At 40.7% G+C, this 21,222-nt stretch overlaps 2 protein-coding genes across 2 annotated transcripts; both read left to right on the top strand.

The window, feature by feature from the left end:
• The first annotated feature begins 7,819 nt into the window (after positions 1-7,819).
• On the top strand, positions 7,820-8,944 carry LOC122621803 (fork head domain-containing protein FD4). The gene has a single exon (XM_043799783.1). It carries the CDS (start codon positions 7,820-7,822, stop codon positions 8,942-8,944), a length of 1,125 nt encoding a protein of 374 aa, XP_043655718.1.
• Positions 8,945-19,335: 10,391 nt separating this feature from the next.
• LOC122621573 (fork head domain-containing protein FD5) lies at positions 19,336-20,277 on the top strand. Its single transcript, XM_043799482.1, has one exon. The coding sequence runs from the start codon at positions 19,453-19,455 to the stop codon at positions 20,275-20,277; it is 825 nt and encodes a 274-aa protein (XP_043655417.1). The 5' UTR covers positions 19,336-19,452.
• Positions 20,278-21,222: the final 945 nt, after the last annotated feature.

Raw genomic sequence — 21,222 nt, 5'->3', positions numbered from 1 at the left:
GAGTCCACTAAAATTTAAGTTAAACAATAAATTAGAGGCTCTAAAATAAAAGCGCACATTTATTGACAATAAATGGAAGACCGACCTTTTAAGAAACATTCGAACAGTAGTCGTGAACATTTGGCGAGGACCGTTTGACTCTTGAAGTTAAGAATCCCAGAATCTGTCTAAGGAGAAACCAAAAGATGCTGCAAAAAAGGGCATTTCAAATCTGGGTCACGCCCCCTTTTGTCTCTTCAGGTCAGGAATTTCTGTGGCAGGCGAACCCAACAGATGCGCTAAACAACTTCTACGAAAAATTGGAAATATTTTCTGCCGCCTACGTCAATATTTTTTACTTATGAAAGGAATGGGTGGAATGAATGGATCTTTCGTGTGAACTAATTACCTATTGGACTATACCTTGTTTAGAGGAATACTCATGGTAATGCATTATTTTAGAGTACTTGAGAGGTAGCCAATTTGCTAACTTTTCCGTGTGTCCTTTAAATATGAAATGTATTACTTTTTTTCCAGGGCTTACACTGATCGAATGTAATAAGTACTAGGAAATTAATGAAGACAAAGTGGCAGAGCATTGTCTGCGATTCGGACGGATCGCAGTGGGTCCGCATCCGCTGTTCCCTATCAGTTAGTTAGATCAAAGGCTAACACGATCTAATAAGGTGTAAAACACCTGACAACACCAGCCATATAATTAAATGTGTTTATACTAATTCCGTCTATCATTTAGCAGCTGTCCGATGCTAATGATGGAACGCATTCGCCTAAATAGCCTGCCTGCACAGGCTGTTGGATCTGGCACCTATTACTGGTAATGCCGATGGTCAGCAGGCCGCAGCATGGAGAGCATGGAAACTCGTCCAGTTCACCAACATACGATTTCGCGTCCGTTGTGGACTTGGACCACATACAACTTGATCCCAGAGCCATGGAACAATAAAGGGGATGAGCACTCGGACACACAACCAAAACCGAACCCATACCCATACCCAAACCCACGGATTCACATGACAGAGAGGAGAATTCGTGTGTGCCTTTGCCTTTGCCTTTTTACCTTCTTACCTTTTTGCCGATCGCCCTTTTCTAACACCTTTTCTGTGGTTCGATCTTAAACACAGGCGTGCCGCTGCGTTGTCGGCGAGTAAAAAGTGAACAAATGAGTGCCGCTCGATTATTTAAAGCCAATATCTCTAATTACGGTTCTGACACATCGCACAGCAGTTTCCATTTTTAATTTATGGCTTTCATTTAATGTAAACTACTTCTTGGGCCATTGTTACGCTTTGTTGGACAGGTGGTGCGGTGCATTGGCCGCCCAGCGTCGGATATTAAATAAAATATGACTGCCTGTTTCACACTATTATTTGTAAACGCTTCTCAATAAACATAATAAACATGGGCTTATTCCCTTTTAATTGATCAGTCTTTTTGCTGCCCCCTAAGCGTGTTAAAATGAAAAGGAATTAAAGGATAAAAATAAGCCCTTTTTGTTTTCTTTAAAAACTATAACATATATACAAAGCATAGCTGAAATTTTTTGGAACTTTGTCGTGTCTAAAAAATAATAGGGTTACATTTTAGAGTAATTACATTTGGAATCCATTTCTAATCAAATAATCTGTCTTTATCCCTTAGATTTTTTGAATCAGTGTTTATTCAATAGAAAAGTTTTTTAATTGTTGTTTTCTCTAAATATTTACTTATAAGTTCATTCTTTTTTTCATTCTAAAATCAACATTAATCTCAAAGAAAACATAGCATTTTAGAGCTTCGTGGGTGATTCCAAATATTAGGCAAAAAAATTAATTTAAGTTCGCTATTAGACACGCAAGGCAAATTATCTAAGTAACTTATTAACAAATTGATTAGTTCCACCCATCAATATTAACAACAAAGTTTTAATTTGCCAAATGATGTGCCTTCTTTGTGCCTTCTTTGAGTTTATAGACTAATGATTGTGTTTCTTACAAAACGATTTCAAATGAATAATCATTTTCCGATTCGTGAATGATGATTGTTCAAAGATGAAGAAGGCCCACCAAGGCGGCCAAAATATTGACTCATTTCGATAATAGTCTTTGGTGAAATTCGCAATATAAACTTGCAATAAAATCGGCTGGGAGTTTATTATCAAGATCGAGTTGCAGCTGGCGAAATGGATTTCGAAAGAGCAATTTTTGACAATTTTCATTTTGGGTCGGGGGTATGTTATTTTGTGTTTATTTTCATTGGTTTCCGTTTCGGTGCTATTCAGCCTCAAATGGATAATGGTAACAACTGTTAACCGTATACCGCATCGAATGGAGTTAAAGCGTAACTTTCTGTTTGTCGGATGTCCTGATTATTACGCATTTACAAGGCAAATGTCAAGCCTGCTGGGTGGGTATGGGTATGCTGGGTGCACTGTGTACCCTGGGTACCCTGGGTGTACTGAGCCAGCCAGCAACAAATTTGAAAAGATTTATGGTCGCGGGTTAAATAGCTTGACCATCCCTCTGCCAACAGAATTGCCGTAATGCCTTGTAATTGTTTGGCGTGAAATTTGTTGTGATTGTATCTTTGTATCTGTTTGCTACATCGGATTTGTGTGTACGCATGCCCATTTGATTGAGCAAACCTCGGCGGCTATAATTTCATTAAAAATATGGTTCTGGGTGAAATGTAAATTTATGTTTCGCTTTCGTCACGCTAGCGCATTTTGAATGCCTATTCATGTTTCGGCAAATGGTTTTTAAATATAATTTTAAATATGATTCACGCCTAAATTGAATAGCTTGGGTGTTGCTGAATGAAATTAGGGCAGAATGTCCTGACTGATGGGAAAAGCTGCTAGTTCTCATGCAAACACAACCAGGAGAGTTACTCGATTTAATTTATGAATGCAAATGAACCACATTTATACGAATCTCATGGGGTTGGAGAATAATTCGCATGTTTTTGGTTGTAGGTATTCCACAGATGTAGTAGAATTACTCTACCTAAAATAACAATAGTTTAACTAATAAAAAATTAACCGATTTTATTTTCGAATGCCACAACTAGCTAGTATAAATACTTTGCTTCTGAGAAATACATTATCTTATAATTTCATTATTGCCCAATATTTTATCTATAATATTGAATTGAGGTTTTTCTCCTCAGAGCTCCTTTCTTTAGCAAACTGTTATTTAAATATAACACTGTTTCATTAATTTTTAAAGACGTTAGAGATAATCAAAACGTATACTCAACTTTTATTTTCATAATGTCTGTTAGATGACACACCATTATGATATAGTTCTTATGATCCTAGGATTATAGCATGGGCACAGTGATATGAGAAGAATGATTCTTTACGATCTATTTTGTCTCTGGACTTCAGATACTAACAAGCCTGTTTTTACAACTTTTCTTATTGCCAACGGTTTTGTTATCCTCTAGTAAATATTTAGACTGGGCAATTGCCTTTTACTTACTAATCCCAGAGTCTTTAGAAATGTTTGAATTTCACTCTAGAATACCCTACAGCGATTTACAAAGGATTTATTGGCCAGAAATCAAGATACTAACGTCGACAAAGAATTCAGAGTCAAGAAGATTTCAAGTCATAAAAGACCGCAGCTTAATTGTTTTCTTGCCATCTGGCTGAAACCCTTTCTCTTTGTTCTTGGGCCATCAAAGTATATTTATGTAAAACTGAGTTGCTTAATTTGGCAGACATTTATGATATAAAATAGTATGCAATGCAAATCTCTTAATAGACTTTAATTATTGAAGATGGTAACCAGAAAAGTTATAAAAAGAGAATGCTTGCAAAAGCTCATAAAAAATATGTGCAATTCTTCGCCGGGGATGAAGTACGAGTATCATATGAGCAAAAATGGCAATGGAGGACACTCCATTATTATGAATATAATACAAATGGCCGCGTGGCTCAATTAATGCCACACATGTATGGGTAATAATAAAGCTATTAAGTGGTGAAATACTGGCAATATGTACATTTCAAATTATATAAATTATGTAGGCACATATTTATATGTAATCTGGTTGTGTGGAACTGCGGTAATTTGCGTTAACTTCATTATTTACAAGCATAACGTGTAATTTAACGGGCTGATTGAATTTTTTGTAGATATTCAAAACACGTTAATGGTTAATCAGAAGTGCTACCGTCGCCATATTCATATGTCCACTTAAATTAAAATACACAATTTCATTACAATGCGCCAATGCCAGGCCACGCCCACCACGCCCAACCAGACTACTCCGGCGATGGCCAATCCCGTCCTAGGTTTCCCATTCGTATAGACAAGCAGCGGAGCGAGATGCCAGATACCATCGTCGTCGTCGTGGTCGTCGTGCCATCCCGCTTTGCCGGCACTGGCTCTCACCCCATTCCCACTCGCAGTTCCATGCCACATACCCATCCCATCCCATGTCCATATCCATGTCCATGCCCATGCCAAAGCACAAGTCCAAGTCCATTCTCTCTCTCCGGGCCACTTCGCTGTTAACCTTCGCTCGCCGAGCACCTAATTATCGCTATGAACGGCACAATTATGGCCTAATGCGATTGTTGTTTATAAGCAGATAAATAAATTACTAATTAACTAGGGCATGCGTTGCAGGAAGTACTTTTTTCCATATTTTATAAACCTATTTTAATGGCAGTAATTGGGGTGGCAGTAGTATGCTGAGTTTATGAAACGATTAAAAATATATGGAGCATAATTCTACCAGAGATTGCATAAATATGATTAATGCTATTAAATTAGAAAATATTACTATTATTTATTCAACATGCTAATTCTGGGCCTTTCTCAACTGGAAACAAAAAGCAGGCAAATGATTAAAGGGAGATTTCATAATAATGATAAAAATAAATTAAAAAATATTACAATTAAATTAGTACAATTACTTATACTACATGCTAGTTCTGAGCCCATCTTCGTTATTCCACAGAACTGGAAACAAAAAGCAGGCAAATGATTAAAGGGAGATTTCATAATAATGATAAAAATACATTAAAAAATATTACAATTAAATTAGTACAATTACTTATACTACATGCTAATTCCGAGCCCATCTTCGTTATTCCACAGAACTGGAAACAAAAAGCAGGCCAATAGTTCACGTGAAAAATATTCAATTATACCGCTGAGCAGCTACTTGCCACTGCTTAACTACTCATTTGCCTTCGTGTTAGCCAGATATCATTAATTTGCACTTGGAAAACAGGAAGAATGCAGACTCATTAATAGCTAATGCGATTTAATACACCCGTCCAGGTTGTGTTGCGATTGCGATTTGCTGGTCTATCGGGCGCACTATTAAAGACAATTATCCATCCTAGTGTTAAATCGAGTCTCGCCAAATCGCGCTGCTGCCCCAAGAGCCCCACAAGCTCCATAAGCCCCATAATCCCCCGATGGCCCATAGCCCATACCCACACCGAAACAAACAACACACAAACACAGCATACAAAACACAAAATACAAAACACCAAACAGAAAACACCAAACACAAAATACAAAATACAGGCCCAAACCCACACGTTCGCCGAATGCGGTGGCAATGTGCTTTGGCTTTTACGTTCTGTGGAATCATGGCCGAGTCGCAAGCAGGCAAATTAACTAACAAGATTATGAAAACGTAAAATCAGTAAATCGGTAAAGTGGTTGTAATTTTCTTTTTCAACACCTCTCTCGCATTGGGCCGTTAGCCAGAGCCAGAGCCAGAGCCAGAGTCCCAGTCGCGGCCTGGCCAGAGTCCCACTCCCAGTCCCAGTCGCAGTCGCAGTCCCAGCCATGGCCAGAACCAGCTGCCGGGGCGGCTGCTCTTTTGTCCGGAGCAGCAGCAGCACCAGCGGCAGCAGCAGCAGGAGCAGCACCAGCGCTGGGGCAGCGGCAAAGGCAAAGCTAAATAAAACCGACGAGGTACTCCCCTCGTACACGGCAAGAAATCACTTGTGCCCAACCCTCGCGTCCATTAATGTTCATTCAAAGATATATGTTCGAAAGTTGTATGCGAATTTACAAGTGTTTTAAAAACTTTAATTGCGAAAAACTGGCTAGTTGAATGAGGAAACGTCTTATATATGTTACTGCTAGTAATAAACAAACGTAATAGTTTCATTAATAGAATACACTCAAAAGCTTACACATTATTCGTTTTTGTTATTATTAATATATCGAACTATCCGACTTTTATGAGGGGTCTCTGAATTGGGAAATCCTGAGACGTAGTTTTTTAGGAGAGCTTTGCATACCAAAGTGTGATTTGCATATATGATCTTTTATAATGATCCCCAATCGAAGAAAGGTTTAGCAAAGGTATAGTAGTACGGAAAAGTCCTTTGTAAAATATATGATACATATATAATATATGATATCTTTAAACAATATATGAAACAGGACTACTAGCTCTTTGAACAATATATGATACATACATATATAATATATGATATGATATGATCATAGCTCATTGAACAATATACGATACAGGACCTTTGTACAATATAGGGTAGAGAAATCATAGACCTTCGTAGGGGATGTACAACTCATAGGCTCATTTGAACTTCGAGGCGCTTTCCGATGGCGAAAGGGGGTGGGTTTTCGCCGAGTGTACCGCCGAGCCGCAACCACCGGCGGGGCAGAGAAAGGGGCAGGGAAAAGGAGAGGGACAGGGGCTTGAGCTCTCCGCCCGAGCGGCGCAGTGCGGTCTGGTCAGACTGGTTTATTCGTTTAGTAAATCTCAGACTCTTTGCTTTGGCTCTCCTCGCCGCTTTGAAGTTTCGCCGTGGCGGAGGGATGATGCATGTTCGCATCGCGGTGATTGGGAGAGAGCACGGGGGCAATGATGTGAGTGATTATATTTTGATTGCATTGCTCACTGTGGTTGGTTGTACGTACGGACCGCGGAGGCACTGGATGACTGCAGAGCTGGAGGACAGCCGAACTGTAGAACTGTAGAAGAGCTGGAGAAGTGCAGAACTGGAGGAGGACTGGGGACCACGGACGGCATTGCTCACTTAGTACAATAACCGGCACGTCGTCTGCCAGTCTGCTGAAACAGTAATTTTTAGTGTGCCGTGTTCTTCGTTTGTTGTCGTTTGTTTTGTTCCCGCTCTATCGCTATCTTCGCCCCAAGTTCGCTCCAGCTTTATAGGCCCCCATTGCCCACCTTCATCACCACCACCAGCCACACCACCACCACCACCTCTCACGTATTCGCATTCAGCTTTTGATGGTAATTTGCCAGGCAGGCGGAGGGCGGCAGGGCGAACCATCGGATGGGGAAACCTCAGTGAGAGTGCTTTTCCATCCAGTCCAGAGCCAGAGCCAGAGCCAAAGTCAGCGTGCCAGAGTGCCAGAGTGCCAGTGCCAGTGGCAGAGCAGAGCTGCTCCAGTGGTAGTGGTGGTGGCGAAGCCAGTGTCGTCGCCGGAGCTTATAACGAGCGTAGTTCTTGCGCAGAGTTTATTGCCGACAGTTGGCGCGATCTTGTTTGCCGTCGCTTCTTGTCGCTATCTGCTATCCGCTATCTCGTCCATATCACACTATCACGCCGCCATGTCGCATCGCCACCTAGCCCCCAATGGCCGTTCCTTGCTAGCAGTTCCTGTTCCAGCTGCGGCTGCTCCTGTTTCTGCGACGGTACGCGGCACAACTGCACAATACGCCGCATGCATTTAGGATTTCACATAATACCTGTGACGAAGAAAACGTGTGATTAGCCAGCCAGTGCTTGAGTGCATTCATAAATCAAGTTAGCGCGCAAATATGTAACACTGTTTGTGATGTGTGGAGCAAATTGAGCCCAAAACATTGTGTAATAATGCCCCGGCCCTCGCGAGAATCCTACGGCGAACAGAAGCCCCCCTATTCGTACATTTCGCTGACGGCCATGGCCATCTGGAGTTCGCCGGAGAAAATGCTGCCGCTCAGCGATATCTACAAGTTTATCACGGACCGTTTTCCGTACTACCGCAAGAACACCCAGCGCTGGCAGAATTCGTTGCGGCACAATCTCAGCTTCAACGACTGCTTCATCAAGGTGCCCCGACGGCCGGACAGACCCGGCAAGGGAGCCTACTGGGCGCTCCATCCGCAGGCCTTCGACATGTTCGAGAACGGCAGTCTGCTGCGGCGGAGGAAGCGCTTCAAGCTGCACAAGAACGACAAGGATCTGCTCAACGAGGAGCTGACTGCCCTCGCGAATCTCAATAGGTTCTTCTTCACCACCCGCAACGGAGGCAGTGCAGCGCACATGTCGCCGCTGGACATGAACAGTGCGGCCGCCATGAGGCTGGATCCTCTGCCCAGGAGCACGGCTCACATGCCGAACTCTTTGGGTCAAGGTGTGCCGCTGCCGCACGTAATGCCCGCCGCCGCCATGTCCGGTGCGGATCACACGAATCTGACGGACATGGGACTGACCAATCTGCCCGCGCTAACCAGCTCCGAGATCGAGGGACCGCTGAGCCTGCGACCCAAGCGATCCTTCACGATAGAGAGCCTGATCACGCCCGACAAGCCCGAGCATCCGTCGGAGGACGAGGACGACGACGACGATCGCGTCGACATCGATGTGGTCGAGTGCAGCAGCGGCATGAGCCGCTATCCCACCACGCCCGCCGCCTCCGAGGAGTATCTGTCCGCCAGCCGATCGAGCCGCACCGAGGATCCCCTGCCGCCGATGCACACGATCAACGCCGGTGCCCACGTGCCCTTCCTGCACTACGCCACGGGCGCCAATGTGGCCGGGCTGCCAGCCACGGGCATACCCAGTAGCCCCACCACCTACGAGCTGGCCATCTCGCATCCGCTCTTCATGATGGCGGCCCCCATTGCCAACATGCACAACATCTACTACAATAACGTCACCCTCGTCGCTCCGGCGCAGCAATATCGGAGTCCCGAGGTGCAGAATAGAATAGACAACGATATGCGTACGATATAGATAAGTGGCAACAAACAGGGGCAGTAACGAAGACACACCTATTGTACTATATAGCATTATTTATGAACGATATATATATATATATGTATGTATATGTATATCCATCCAAACGTAGTTCCTTTTGTATTAAGGTTAATTGTAATAGGACCAAAACATATGGTATACATTCATAGGCGTAGAAGGGCATGTAAATACAATTTTATTAGCTTGTATCCACATATCCGTACTAGTAAATTATTTATTTTATTTGTATCGAACCTAGTGCATAAATCGATCCTTTTGTGAAGAATATAAACATTTAAACAACTAACAGGAAGTGTTTATCTACGAGAAATATCGAGTGGAAACAGTGAATGTTGTGAGCGTAAGTAAAGTTTAGTGATCAGTCTGTTTCCAACTTTAAGATCAGCCAGGATTATAGATGATCCTAGTAATCATATATCAAGAGTTGAGCCTAGAAATCAAATGGTTACAACAGGAAAAGTTTTGAAATATTTAAATTATGGCTTGATTAAGTTATTTCAGTAATAGTCACATGAACGTTATATTTTGAAAAATGCGATTTTAATTCAATTCTAGAATAACACAAATATTTCCAAATTGCATCATTGAAAGCGAAACGAAATGAAAGCTATACGATTAAATATTTAAAATTCTATTAAATCAAAAACAGGCTCTTCAATTTGAAGGAAATTGCCATTTAGATTACAAATAATTTTGAAATATTTCATATTCTTTGAAAGCCATTTGAAGAAATTGGGTAATTTTTGTTCCAAAAATATGTACCATATTAATTTCTTTCATTTAAGTTCGGTTTATTTCTTATTCGAAACTTAACACAAAAACTTGTTGAAAGACTTTAATCTACATCACCTTTAACTTTCACTACGTTTCTTTTTAATAACGACTTGAAAACGATTTAATTTGGCGAGTGTTCCGTGGTATCAAGATTTGCTTTTCAGTCTCTAATAACTGGCAGATCCCCTAATTCTGGAAAAATATCACCACTATCGCCTCTTTCGTCTTGTGATAATTTTGTGGAACGCGTCGGTCCTTCCTTTCTTGTTGAAATAAACACATGTCTGCATTTAACAAGCAGGACGCGTGAAATTTAAAACACTTTCAGGTTATTAACATGAAGGCAGCAATAATAATGAGGAGAGCAGGGAACGAGGCTAATGAATACAACAGCTGAGTTATTTGGCCATAAATACACACATGCACATAATGGCTTCGAGCCGTTTAGCGTTTCTTAGCCTTCTTATTAGCCATCCTTCTAGTCCTTCTTCCGCTCGGCATTCATATTCTTAGCAAAAACAACCAGATATTATTTACCCTCAGTTCTGCCATCGTTCTACATACATACATACGTAAAGATTTAAGGGAAAAACGGAAAACTTTTTTGTTTTTGAAACTAAATTATATGGTTTCCAATGCAGTAAATAGGAATTAGAATAGAAATTCCATTCAGTTATGAAAGTTTATTCTTCTATTTAACGATGACTTAAAAACTGCGGAAATACGATTATGTCGTTGCCAATTTGTTCAATTTGCATCTTTTGAAAATTAACACATTTACAGGGAATTTGTTACTTGCGTGACGCAAGTTTAAACTTTAGCGAATAATAAGTACATATTTACATGAATTAGTTAAGCGAGACACCAAGTAATCAAACAATTTACAAAGCTCGATTACCATGCGTGCACAAAATCAAATTACTAATGGGGAAATTAGCTTGAAATAAGGTAAGTTTATAAAAGTTATTGGCAACAGACATTAGTTTAAAATATTTGGGTCCAATTCGTATAATCTTTTCAAATGTACATTAACTAAAAACAAAGTTCGGAAACATTTTAGTACCTATTGTTTCCAAAAACCAAGCAAAATCCGCTTGTCTGATGAAATTTCAAGTCAGCCTTCAAATTTGAGCAATTTTCTTGTAAGATGAGTGCCGCCTTTTTCAAATGGTGCAAAAGCATCGTATGTGATCACCATCATATCACGTTCCATTAAACAAAAACTAATCTTTATGGTGGTACAGGGCCGTCGGAAAACACCAACCAGCGGTTTGCCCGGTTTAATTATATTTGCTTAAGTGAAATTAGTGGAGAAGGAGAATTAGCGGCCACATGAAAGGTGTAGTCCACTTTGTATTTTCAAAGGTGTAGTCCAATCTGTACTCTTTTCAACTCCAGCTGCGAGATGAATTATGCTGTAATAATTAGTTACAAGCCTAACAATATGCTTCAGTGCAATAAATGGCTTCTTGGTTCTGTCACTATTATTTACCTAAATATTTACCGTGAAATTAAAAATATTTGGGGTCTTTCAATAAACAGTGATTATTAAACTCTGAGCCATATTTAGATTTTAGTATTTCAGTAATACTCTGTAGAAATTAATGTTCACTTCAAACATAACAAGGTACTATTACTGTCGATCTTCATTTTTTTTCTTTAAAGATAGTACCTATTTATTTTTAGACAGCCACATAGAAATTATTGCAAATAGCAAATGGTCTGCAAATAAATAAATAAGCACAATAAAATGATTTAATTTTCATAAGATTTCTAATTACTTTTTCTTAGCAATTTACGTTTTAAAGGTGTAAAATTAGTAAAATATAGTTGTATTAATTTAAACCGATTTTAAATTTTCCAATGAAGACGCCATTAAGTAGGCAACATTTTTTTTAAACAGAAAAGAGCTACAAATGAGCACCAAAACAAAGCTCTCGGAAAATACAAAAATACACCAAAGTTGTTGTGCTCGTTTTAAAATGTTTTTAAGATACAGCATCAAATTTATATTTTTATAGAAATTGTGCAACTAAAAAGTCGAAAAAATCGCAGCGACATACCCTTGCAGTACAAAAAACGTTGATCAAATTTAAAACCAAATTATATATTCTTAAAAACTGGTGTATATTAAATTGGATATCTTTATGAGCACGAAAACCGTAGGCGCATTTATTCCATTTTTTTTCGATTATTTCTTTGACAGCTTTATGATAATTGGTCTAATCCGGCCCATTCCTACATATATACAGCAATAGAAACAATACTTTTGGGAAACTTATATATATAACTGAGAAACAAGTTCGCATAGAAGCGAATTTCGACTGGGCTGTTGATGCTAATCAAGAATATATATGCTTTATATGGTCGCAAGTATTTCCTTTTCTGCCTTGCACATTTTTGACTGAAATGAATATACCCTCTGCTAGCGTATAACAAAATTGTTGGTTTAAAAGTTTACTCAACTATTTTTATAGCTGAGAAACAGAAACTAACCACATTGGTCAACTTGAATTGATTTGTTTCCATAGACTACTATACAGATTATCTTCGATTTCAGCTGGTTGCGATGCTAGCCACTGATTTTCCATCGGTTGTTTACTTTATGGCGTGGCAAAAGTTGTGCTCATAATCCTTTGTAGTTTGGAGCCAGAGCAGATTCATTTGCATAATCGCTGTTGCCTCCAAAAGAAGATCGGTAAACAGCTTTCAGAGATCGGGGCAGAATAAAATTACAGGTACGATCGCAGGGGTCTGTGTTGAAATTATAAAATTCGATACACTTAATTTGCTTTCAGAACGACTTATATGCCTACATACTTATGCACACTTATGCAGTTTATGTGGCCAACTAAACCTTTTCAAAATCTTAACTGGTATCAAGGATATCTTCCACATAAAAGGCACCATAAATGTGATCTTTTGGTAACAAGTGCTCACTAGATGTATAGCAATAATGTTCGTATAAAGACAACTTTGCTTACTCAGCTGATCTGAAACCTTTGGAATTGAAAAAGGATACCCGAAGCAAATCCAGATCAGGGCACAAGCTCCATGGAGTCCAAATGACTGCAGTCAGTTGGCCAAAACAAGCATGCCCCACGCAAGGGTATAAAAAGGTATGCTGGCTTAGACAGTGGCTTTAAATTATCGCCACGGGTGTTCTACCAGTCGGCTCTCTTAGCAGTCGGAAGCCTTTATAGAAATCCATTAACAAAACCATCATGTTTTTTGTTATTGCCGGCACATCAAAGGCGCATTTCAAAGGTTGTGAATACTTGAGAGTGATCGGAACGAATAGTAATCGGTACTTTGTCACGAGCCCATCTGTATTTCGTTCGATTCAAATTAGTGTGTTGTTACGTGTGCTTTTGTGTGCACAAGATGGCTAATGATATTTGTAGCAGTTAAGCGGATATTAATTTGTATCTGTAAATAAAAGGGTGAAGGCATAATTACATATAAAAGAGCGCTGCGACTTCAAACGAAATGCTCACTTGGGCAGCCCGAGGCTATGGATTTTCTTTTGAGCTACAAAACACTTCATTTTTGCCGTTTATCCCGGCAAGGGAGTTGAACTATTTGGGCAATATAACGAATATATAATTTATTAGACCTGATTTTGATTTCATTAAACGAAGCATACAAACACACACAGGAGAACAGAGTAAGGCTGCAAAGTCATCGCGTGGGAAAAGGGGCACGAACTCATAAACAGTAATGATACAATAAATCAACACGGAGCGTAAAACATCACTTCCTAAAAGGATCGTCATGGTGTTGTAGGCCAGCATTAACAAAATGACTGTGGTCTTTACGATAGGGGATGCTGAGCTACAATACCTATAGCTACGGATGGGGTTGCCGTCGGATTTGGCAAACGTCTTGTGGCCACAGAGTATAGGCCAGAATGGGTTTTATGGCACCCACTTGCCACGGAAAGCTAATGAGCCGCAATAGCAGTTGGCAGTCGGGCAATTGGCCCATCGCCATTGTATTTATTACCACAAGTGTCACGTGTCCACTTGATTGAGGCAATTTGGCTGCAGCATTATTTGCTATTTTTGCTTTTCTTTTTTACAAAGAGTTAGCAGAAGGCAAGTTATTTGTACAATTTTGAATTATTAGGCAATAAAATGTTTTGCACGACTCGCATGCGTTTCAAGGCAAGTTTGCGACGGCTACGCCTAATAAAACAATTCAATGGAATAATTTCAAATGGTTGTACGCTGAGTAGTGGAAATGCATTCAGCATCAGTTTGCCAGTTAGCCAAAGTGTTTATAAAGCTCCAATTTCGCCCAACATCCCAACATCCCATCCCCCCAATCATCCGATGCGGCATGATGAAAATGTGCAAAGTAGGCTTTATCTGACTTTATTAGAGCAGTCCGCAGTCTGCAGGCCGCAGTCCGCAGTCCGCAGCCCGCTTTGATCGTCTGAAGTTCCCATGCGATCGATCTTAAGACTCGGTGCAGGCATATGTTGAAGTATCTGGCCCCTGCGGCTCCGACTTATCCATCAGTGGAGCAGAGCACCGAGCACCGAACACAGAGCACCGGGCACGGAGCACAAGACACACGAGTTGAGGTGGGCAAGGCATCGCAGCGGCTAAGTAGCTTCAACACCGAAAACTAGTTTCACACACAGACTAGTTTGCACTCGAGCTTGGCTCGGCTCGGGTGTTGATGCTGATTAACCATATTTATACTTAAAAAATTGAAAAGGGTTTTTAAGTGGCCCGGCAAGTGTTGACCAATTTGCAGATACCCTCTACTGATTGAGCGCTACCAAAATAGGCGAGTAATTGTTGATGTTAGATACCAGATGCGGATGCAGATGCAGATACAGATACAAATATAGATACAGATGGAGAGACAGATACAGATGCGGATCGATTAAAATCCAAAGCTTTGATGACAGACAGCGGTGAGGAGTGAGAACTGAGTTACGTTGGCCTAAACCCCATATTATGCTGGTTATTATAAAATTGTATTAACTAAATCGAGCGAATGGTAGGTGCAAAGATGGGGCCGAAAAGCAAATGGTTCTAACAGCTTACTTTGTATTTAAGCACGAACTGTGCGAAAATCACCAGCCTACCACCAAAGCCCAGAGACCAAAAGCAAACGACGAACCGACCAACCGACCATCGCAGCATCACCATCTAAAGGTATTTCTTGATCGAAAGAGGACCGGGCCAAAGTCGGGCCCAAAGTTGGGGAAAAGAGGAAAAGACCGGCAGAAGAGGCTGGTATAAGAATACCGCACCGCCACTCTGTCTCGCAAGTCAAAAGCGGCATTTTTAAATTGGTAGTCAGATCTCAGTTTCTCGGTTCGTAGAAAGGAGCTCGAGCCCGGGCCATTATGGCTTCCATCGAAGTGATTTTTACTGTGGCTGCTTGTGCGCGGCCTGTTTGTTAGCCTGATGTCTGAGCACACCTCTTATTATACTTACCACACCACCACGCACACCTCTGCGAATTATAAACGTCTGTGTGCCGGCAACTAGCGGCTGTTCAAATTGCAAAATATACAATGCGTTCCTCCTCCTTCATCGTCATCGTCCAGTCCAGTCCACATCCACATCCACGCAACTGGGAGAAACACCAAACACCACCGAGTTTAATTTGATTTCGATTCAGCGCTTTAGCTTCAGCAGTCGGGCATCGGACATCGGGAATCTGGAATCTCTGGCCTGCCAGGCGGCCTAATCATTTACCCAGCTCCATGGCCAGGAACAGCCACAAACATCCAGGCCCCTCTGTCATGAATAAGGTTATGATTTAAATGCGCTGCGATGGGTGTTGTGTGAATGATATAAGCCAGGCGAAGGAGCTGACGATGTTCATTCTCACCTCGTCGACACTAACGATTGAGCCGACCGATGCCCATTTAATAGGGGCAGTAGGAAATCCGAATCCGCCTCTGGGCTGCTGGCTGCACTATCCATGGCATCTCCTCTCGACTGTTTTTGCGTTCATTATCTGAGGGAAAAGGGCTCATTTCATCAGCTTATGGCACTTCTTTTGATCATAAATACGTGGAAGGTAATAAAATTCCAAGCAACTTATATCCATGTTTTTACTTTCATTTAGATCATAATAGTACTATTATTTACACCAGCTTAACTGACTTTTTCTAATGAAATATATATCAAACATTATAGTCTTGCCAGAGCATAGAGCTTAGTTTATAAAATACTTCAAAAACTGTAATTCCTTAGTTTGCATAAGACAGGGAACATACCAATATAGTTTCGATCTATGGATCCCGTAAACTTAGAAACCTAAATGGGTCTTATTTTCAAGTTCTTAGAACCTATGTGTTAAATGTTATATGTGTTATTTCCTCCCAATAAAACAAATGAGCAGACATAAAAAATCGCGAGCTTGATGGCAGCAAAATTCCAACCGGGCAGGATTGCCCAGCTTTCCCATATTGCAGGTAGAAGCATGAACACTGCACTTAAGCTTTGTCGGGAAGATTCACTCGGATGGATATACATACAGGTACATATGTACATACAAGCCAGGCGATACAAGCAGACATCCTCGGGGTAAACACAACTCAACTCCTCAAATTAGTGTGTTAGCCTTCAATAAATTGGCGGCCTGTTGTGTTCAAACATTTATTCCTGCCGAGTATAAAGCAATACAAAGCAGACAAAATCCCCAACACATAGGAAAAATAAATACTGACGGTTATTATCCCGACACCAACAGAGATCTTGTCTTCGCACCGAACTCATTTTTTTCATTTTTTTTCTTATTTTGGGACGTACAGTGCCCTAAATCGATATAATATGGCTAAATATGTTATTTGGTGGGAATTATCCGCGCATTTACATACATCGAGTGTGTCGAGTATTTCATTGCGAGTGGTGGTAGCATTACTGCCACTTTGGAATCGCATTATAGCCAACTCTCTACGAGACTCCAACTCCAACTGCAACTCCATTCCCAACTCCCAACTCCGATCTTCATCAGCGCTAATCTTCATTAACGAGGTGAGCAGCCGTAGGACGGAAATAACTAAATTGATTTAGTTTATGGGTCGAGCAGCTTTCATCTCAGCGCTGCGAATTTCGGTGTGCTAAAAAAGAGTCGACAGCAAAATGGAAAAAGAGGAGAAAAACTTATCGATTGGTGATTACCGAGTAGTTGTTTTGACTGAAAGGCTGATACATGGCACATACAACGATTTCAACAGCTCAGCTCTTCGCGTTAATGGCACAGAAGAACACTTTTTCACTTGGCCTTAACGGCCGATCTTGGCCATCTGTCGACTCGAATACTCGAATGCTGGCTGGCATCTTTGACACTAAAACGACCACAAGGATCGTGTTCGGCTCAAGTTTTTACCACTCCGACGTGATGAAGATCAATAAAAAGTCATTGCACATCATTACCATTTCCAAAATGCATTTAGATCCCCTTTTTTTTAAATTTGCACACCCCTTTCCGGCATTTAGCCCACAAAACTACAAATATACATATGCTAGATACGATTTTATAATAGATTGCATAGAATTGCATATTTTATATGACACCAGCAATATTTTATTTCTGTGTTTTAAATACTTAATTGTGTACCTTAATGCATACAGATTACTCCAATTACTCTGCACACCTAAACGCTGGGATTAACTAAGGAAGCTAGATACCAAGTTCTCTAATTAACGAACGAATAAAAAGAACACCCCTTCTTACCTTCTGCTCACACCTTAATTATCTCATTGGCAGCCTGGAGGGATCTTTGAGTTAGTAGAGCGTTGCTTCTAAATCATTATTATTTATTGCCTTATTCATTATTGCTCGTTGTTTAAATAGCATGGTGTTTTCTTTGGCAGTTGAAGAAATGGTAATTGTAATATTGTATTATACAATCCAAGAAGTCGGTTTTACAATTACCTTCGAGTTTAACTTAATATGCAAATAAACTCCTCACTCCTATTAACTTTTTATTTTCCGAGTTAACAGTATAATTTGATCGAATTAAGCCATTGAGAAACAGACCAATTATTAAAAGGAAAATGATTGTTTTATTCTAATACATCTTATAACGAACTAATTGTTGAAAAATATTAGCTACTATTGTATTAATATTTACCACAAGTCTTGTGTTTTTGCTTACACAGCGCGTTAATCATGGTGATTATACGACGTAATTATGGTGAATACACTGCAGGAAATTAAGGGGATCGTTAAACGGAAGAAGACTGTGCAACACGTTAAAAACCGATGTTTTTGTGATTTGGATTTTTTTTAATTTCCATACGATTGCAGACATTCCGTACAAGGAGTATTAAATTAATAATAATTTTTTCTTAAATAAATGAGAGTGTTTTTATAAGCTTTGAAAGCCTATCATGATTTTAAATTGTAATATGATTAACCAAAATCAACATTAGTATGTAAGAAACATAGTTTAAATTAGTTTGTAACAATTTAACCGGACAATTCCTTTTTAAAGCCGGTTATTTTAATAAACGAAAACAAATTGAACAAATCTACCCGCAAAATGTAGTAAATGAAAATAAGGAAAGTTTTATAGTTATAACGAATATTTTATTGCGTTTAATTGGACTTGAAAGTGAACGAAATTCTTAAAATCGGCTTAACACTGCCCATAACCATGATCACTGCAAAACCGGGACAAAAAATGCATTTTCCCTATTACTATTAAAATAATTTGATTTAAATTAATTAATAGTTCTATTAAAAACATTATAGAGTAACATTTGTACTATGTGCTACCTTAAATTGCTACATTTAAGGATGGAGGGCATAGATTATCTCTACATGGCCGGCAAAACGAAAAGCAGCTTAATTTATTTGTACGGATATGTTCAACTAAAGCTGGTAAACGTACAACATAAAGCAAATACGCTGGTGCTCATAATTTATTTTTCAATTTCATGCAAAAGCCAAAACAATTTAAATCATTTTCTGAAGCGGAGTAATGCGATGGGAAGTGAAATACGAGCGTTTCCTTTATTATTTCATGTTCTGGCCCGCCCACAATTCATATAAAATAAACAGGTATTGACAAAAGCTTGCAAATCAAGAGCTTTCCCCCATAGCAAATTGTGCTTTTGCAGCACAATTCACAATTCACATTCACATGTGAATCGCATGCTATCTCTCCGAAAATTGAAAATGGCGAAGGGAAAAAATGGGGCCTCGTTGCCTTGTTGCCTTGTCGCTGGAACCAAACGCTTTTCCGCCACGCTGCTCCTGGTGTTAGGCTATATTGTGTGGGTAATCGCATCCGCGATGATTGGTCCAAACTGGCCGGGCAACCCATTTCGAAATTCGCCGTAAACAACACCTTCGCTTCCCATTGGCACGCCGCGCAGACAAGGACAACCAGATCCGAGACCTGTTTTTGGGCAACAATGCCTTCTCCCTCGGCACACTGGATACTGGATACTGTATACTGGATATACCACCACCGACCGGGTTGGGCATGTGTGCGAGAGCCAGCTCTCCGATCCGGTCTTGCTCTTTGCGAGCAGCCAGTTTTGTGTTCCATAAAACATGAAGTTTTGCTGCCCCTCGTATTAGTCTGAACGCTGCTGTCGCCGAGAAAACATCGCTCTGAAACTGAAATACTCTGAAGTACAACAAAACAATAGGGAATTAGGGAATTATTCGGTGCGGACGGGGAAACAAAACGATTGTGTGAACGATTTTGAAACGACTCCGCAATGCCACGCCCATTGAAAATGACCTACGGTGATCAGAAGCCCCCATACTCGTACATATCATTAACGGCCATGGCCATAATACACTCGCCGCAACGACTGCTGCCGCTCAGTGAGATATATCGATTTATAATGGATCAGTTCCCCTACTACCGGAAGAATACGCAAAAATGGCAAAACTCATTGCGGCACAATCTGAGCTTCAACGACTGCTTCATCAAGGTGCCACGGAATGTGACCAAGGCCGGCAAGGGCTCCTACTGGACGCTCCATCCCATGGCCTTCGATATGTTCGAGAATGGCAGCCTGCTGCGGCGGCGAAAGCGTTTCCGTGTCAAGCAGCTCGAGAAGGATATATCAAACTGGAAATTAGCCGCCGCCAATACAGAGATGGTGACCCACTACCTGGACGACCAGCTAACGCAGCTGGCATTGGCCGATCCAGTGCGGCATGGTCATGTTCTTGGCAATGCAACTGCTGCTGTTGCTGCTGCTCAAATGTCGCCCTACAAGGCTACGCCGCCGATCCTGCCGACGACTGTGAGCCAACTTCCGGTGCGACCAAAGCGTGCCTTCACCATCGAGAGTCTGATGGCTCCGGATCCGGCGAGTTCGCCAAGTGAGGGATTAGTGCCCATGGAGTACGGCAGTGCAGATGCCGTCGCATTGGAAAAGCCGCCGTTCAACTTGCCATTCAATTTCAACGAACTCGCCGCGCATTATCAGTTGTACTTGCCAAGTTTTTTCTACAACGGCCAATATGGCAACATACCTTGCTACCAGAAAACACCGCCGCTTTTTCATAATGGCCCGTTGCCGGTCTTTTGATTCTAAAAGTTATAGTTAAACTAGAGTTAAAGCATGCTATGTCTAAAACATACTCACTAGTGGTCCTATTATTGTAATCTTATGTTATTTACTTGTGTACTCATCGTATTTAAACAAAACCGTATTGTAATCAGTTGAGTTTAGAAGATCTCTAAAGTCAATAAAGAACTGCCCATAATCGTATTAATCGTATTGTTTAAACTACACAAACACGGAGGTTTGTCAAGTTTAGATGTATAGCACTTCGTAGAGTCTATTTATTTTAGTTTCCATTAGAAAAATGTGTAAAAAACAATAGTTATTATCTCCGTCGTGAAGCCGAAACTGTGTTTCTTTGCAGTTCCTGCTGCCACATGGAAGATACGTAACAAACATCTAATCTATTTGTTTCCCTAGATAATTGCAGCTCGAAAAAAAACTACAGGTTGTAAATACATAAATAGACGCCGATTAATTCGATTACAGGTCGAAAATAGGTCCGCAATGGTTAACTTGCCTTCCTACCTTGTTTTGCAAATCATTTGCATCTTACACATGCACACACGTATTCGAATTGCTTTTGTTTCCATTAGCTGTCAATCATCCTTACATATGTTTGACTTCAACCCTAGTCGGAACACCTCGCTTTCGCCTCCATCCATATCCACATCCACGTCCACTTCCACATACATTATAAAACACCCATTCGAAGGAAGGAAGAGCGGGGTCGTCGGTCGATACGGCGCGAAATGTAGTTTGTTATGTCTTACAAGAAAGGTGGCCCCAACTTGGAAGCCGAATTCAGAAACACCCTGCGACAGTGAATGCTTCTGTGCTATAAAACCGTATAGATCTACAGAAAACATTTAAAGCAAAGATAGTTGGAAGTGGCTATGATCTAGGGAATATCATGTAAGGATAAAGGTCCTTGGTCTCTGGTTCTTATTTTATCTTGCAAAACATAAA

The sequence above is a fragment of the Drosophila teissieri genome, chromosome 3R, assembly GCF_016746235.2.
Source record: "Drosophila teissieri strain GT53w chromosome 3R, Prin_Dtei_1.1, whole genome shotgun sequence".
NCBI lineage: Eukaryota > Metazoa > Arthropoda > Insecta > Diptera > Drosophilidae > Drosophila > Drosophila teissieri.
The sequence above is the reverse complement of the archived record's forward strand: the minus strand, read 5'-3'. Positions and strand labels throughout refer to the sequence as shown.